This window comes from Triticum aestivum, chromosome 6A, assembly GCF_018294505.1.
Source record: "Triticum aestivum cultivar Chinese Spring chromosome 6A, IWGSC CS RefSeq v2.1, whole genome shotgun sequence".
NCBI lineage: Eukaryota > Viridiplantae > Streptophyta > Magnoliopsida > Poales > Poaceae > Triticum > Triticum aestivum.
In genome coordinates, this window is record NC_057809.1 from 119149814 (window position 1) to 119153402 (window position 3589).

Below are 3589 nucleotides of genomic sequence, written 5' to 3' on the forward strand. Positions count from 1 at the left end.
ATTTGGTGAGAATGTCGGTATGGTGGACTCCAACATAATTTGAAAACATGGTATTTTTCATAGTAATGTCTTTGAATAAGTCATAGGAGAAAAAAGTAAACATATTTTATAGAAATGAATGATGCACGGAGAGTATGAAGAAATAGATAGATGTTGCATTGTATTACTCATTGGAGGCACACAGAATTTGAGTTAGAGGGTGCTTGGATCCAAGGGACTTATTTTAGTCTGACTAAAAAATAGTCTCTCTAAGAGGCTAAAGTTCCAAGCACCCCTGACTAAAGAGGTGCTAAAACTAGTCTTGAGACTAAAATATTTTAGTCAGTGGTATTCCTATTAAAATGTGGATTAGTTCTCTTTCTATTCATTTAACTCCTCTCCTTTAACACATGCAAGTTCTGGATTGGAGGGTTTGAAGGATAATAAATGCTCATTAACTTGATTTTAGTCCCTTTAGTATTTGGATCCAAGCATGGGTGAGGCTAGCAAGTTTTAGTCCCATTATTTTTAGTCATGAGACTAAAACGTATCCAGACACCCTCTTAATGTTAGATTTCGTACGATATTCTTATCAATGAAATATATTCAATAGAATTATTCACTTATTTATGAGGATATGCTACATTAATTAAGAATACTCAATTTTTTCCAAAAATTGTACCGTCCAAAAACATCTCTGAAAGTACCGTGACAGGATAGAAATTCAGCCGTGTGCGAAGTAATAAGGAACAACGTAGTATACTCCCTCCGCCTCATAATATAAGTGTTTTTGACACTAGTGTCTTGTACATATACTGCATATGTTCAAGCGTCTATATCTGATGAGTAGTCTAAAAAACGCTCTTATATTATGGGACGAAGGAAGTACATTATATGTGTGCGTATGTATGAGCGTCTACATATGGGTAGTTTTTTCTGTTAAAAATACATTGCACCAAGGAATAAAAGGTCCCCTGCACAAAAAAAAGATAGAAATGGCAGAAAAGTGACAACGAGCCCCCTACGCCTCTATAAAGTAGGACGGGCCGCAGCACCCCCCACCCAGTACCACTCCGTCCGTCCACTGCAAACAAACCAACGCCTTGACCCCTGCGCTCTCCCTCCCCTCCCCAGCGCCAAGAACCCAGCTTTTCTCCTCCCCGCCGCCGCCTCCAGCGCCATGAAGCGCCTCTTCCGACGGCTCTCCCGCGTCGCCGCGGCCGACTCCTCCTCCGCGGCTGCCGCCACGGCGTACCGGCAGCTCCGCGCGCCGAAGCAGTCCGCGTCGGCGGCCGGCGGCGGCTGCGCCAAGGTGCCGCAGGGGCACGTGCCGGTGTGCGTCGGCGAGGAGGGCGGGCCCGTGGAGCGGTTCGCGGTGCGCGCGGACCTGCTGGGCCGGCCGGCCTTCGCGGCGCTGCTCCTGCGCGCCGCCCAGGAGTACGGCTACGGCCACCCCGGCGCGCTCCGCATCCCCTGCCCCGTCGCCGACTTCCGCCGCCTCCTCGTCCGCCTCTCCGACGACCCCTACGCCGACGAGTGCTAGGCTCCGGCCCCTGCCTCCGCACCTTCTTCGCCTGCCGCTGGAGAACTCTGCCCTTCATTCGTCCCCATTCTGACAGATTTACCCCCGGGCGCTGGGCGGACTTGCAATGTACATACAGTGGCAGGCCGAAGAGGAGTCGGTCGCCGGAGCGAGGGTTAGGATAGGGATCTCCTAGCTTCGTAGTAACTTTTTTTTATTACTGCTGAGCGTGAGCTGAATGGGAAGAACTGTGGGTGTTCCTTTTTCACCCCCTCTGGTTCTAGGAATTTCAGTGTGTGTGCGTGCGTGAGTGAGGGAGAGAGGTAGTAGCAGTTTGAGTTTGTGCTAGGGATTTTGAGGTGTTCGGTGTTAACCATATGAGATCCTGAGGCTATCATATGCCATATTTTTACTGAGCTAGTAATATCTTTTAGCACTGCATTGGTCTCCCTCCTTCTCTCTGTATGTTTCAGTTCATATCAGAGATCCTCTGGTTCATATGAGATCTGTTTGGAATGCATGAATTCATCGAAAGTTTTACGCGCATTTTACAGAAGGTAGTTCAGTTATTTGAAATCGACGCGGGCCTTCGCGTTTGAAACATTGGTATCCTCTGGTTCATTTTACTGAATTGCACTTCGTTTTTGGAGGGGATGAGTTAACACTGGTGCAAGCTGTGATGGCGAGCGATGCCATGTTGCCATGTTGGTGGTCCGGGCAAAGATAGCAAGGGTGCTGGTTTCAAGCAGGATATATGCCGAATAAATGAAAGGATACTGCAGATATCATCTTTTATTAACACCGAGACAAGCACTCGAGCAGTACATTTAGAACATTTGCACAGCTGATCTGGTGCAAGAGTGAGAACATATTCAGCCAGACTAAAGATTCAAGAAAATGCTGCAGCCTGGTTATGAACTGCAGTCTCACTGGCTTGTCACAGGCTGTTCAGGAAAATTTGGCTAACACCTTCAGCAGTGTTCTTATCAAGTACATTGCCATTGTGGAGAAACTGAGTTAGGGTTTGGTTTGGTTTTCGGTTGATATCCGGGTTCTGAACGGAGCGCTTTCAAGTGAACTTTGCGGGCATTTTACTGAAGACAGTCCAGATCCTTATAAGTCGACACCGGGTTTCCGCTTGGGAACATTGTGCATTGCATTACCTTGCATTTGGGGAGAGAATGAGTTAACATTGGTGCAAGCTTGTAATGGAACATTATGCATTGCATTGCATTTGGGGAGAGCATGAATTAACATTGCTGCAAGCTTGTAATGCAAGCGATATGCTAGTGGTCCGGGCAAAGATAGCAAGGTGAATAAAGCAGAATCTGCCAAAGAAAGTCAGATCGGCTCTCTGAACAACTGTAGAAACGCATTTCTATGAACATCCAGACAAGATATGATTGGAGCGTTTGTACATATGATCTGGTGTAAGAGTAAGAATATCTCCAGCCAGGCTAAAAATTCTGAAACACTGCATCCTGAATCTGCACTGCACTCTCCGTTTCTGACTTTGCCTGTAACATGCTGTTCATCAAACTTTGGTTTTCATCATTTTTACAGCAATTGCAAACCAAGCCAAAAATTCAGAAAAGTTGCAGGCTGAATATGAATCGCAGTCTCACTGGCCTGTCGCAGGTTGTTCGGCAAAATTTGGCTAGTATCTTCAGCAGTGTTGTTATCAAGTACTCTCCCCGTTCACAAATATAAGATGGTATAAGTTCTTTCTGAAATCGGATTTATGTAGACACATTTTAGTGTGTTTGTTCACTCAGTTTAGTCCGTATGTCGTCCGTATGAAAATATCCAAAACATCTTATATTTGTGAACGAAGGGAGTACATTGCAATTGTAGAAAAAATGAGTTAAGGCTTGGCTTGGTTTTCAGTTGATATCTGAGCTCGGAACACAGCAATTTCAAATGAACTTTGTGGGCATTTTACTGAAGATGGTTCAGATCCTTTAAAATCGACACCGAGTTTCCGCATCGGAACATCATGTACTGCATTGCATTGCATTTGTGGAGAGCATGAGTTAACATGGTGCAAAGCTTGTGAATGCAAGCGGTGTGGGTTGTCCGGGCAAAGAT

At 45.9% G+C, this 3589-nt stretch overlaps 1 protein-coding gene across 1 annotated transcript; it reads left to right on the top strand.

The window, feature by feature from the left end:
- The first annotated feature begins 1052 nt into the window (after positions 1-1052).
- On the top strand, positions 1053-1938 carry LOC123130437 (auxin-responsive protein SAUR71). Its single transcript, XM_044550334.1, has one exon. The coding sequence runs from the start codon at positions 1160-1162 to the stop codon at positions 1520-1522; it is 363 nt and encodes a 120-aa protein (XP_044406269.1). The 5' UTR covers positions 1053-1159; the 3' UTR covers positions 1523-1938.
- The last annotated feature ends 1651 nt before the right edge of the window (positions 1939-3589 follow it).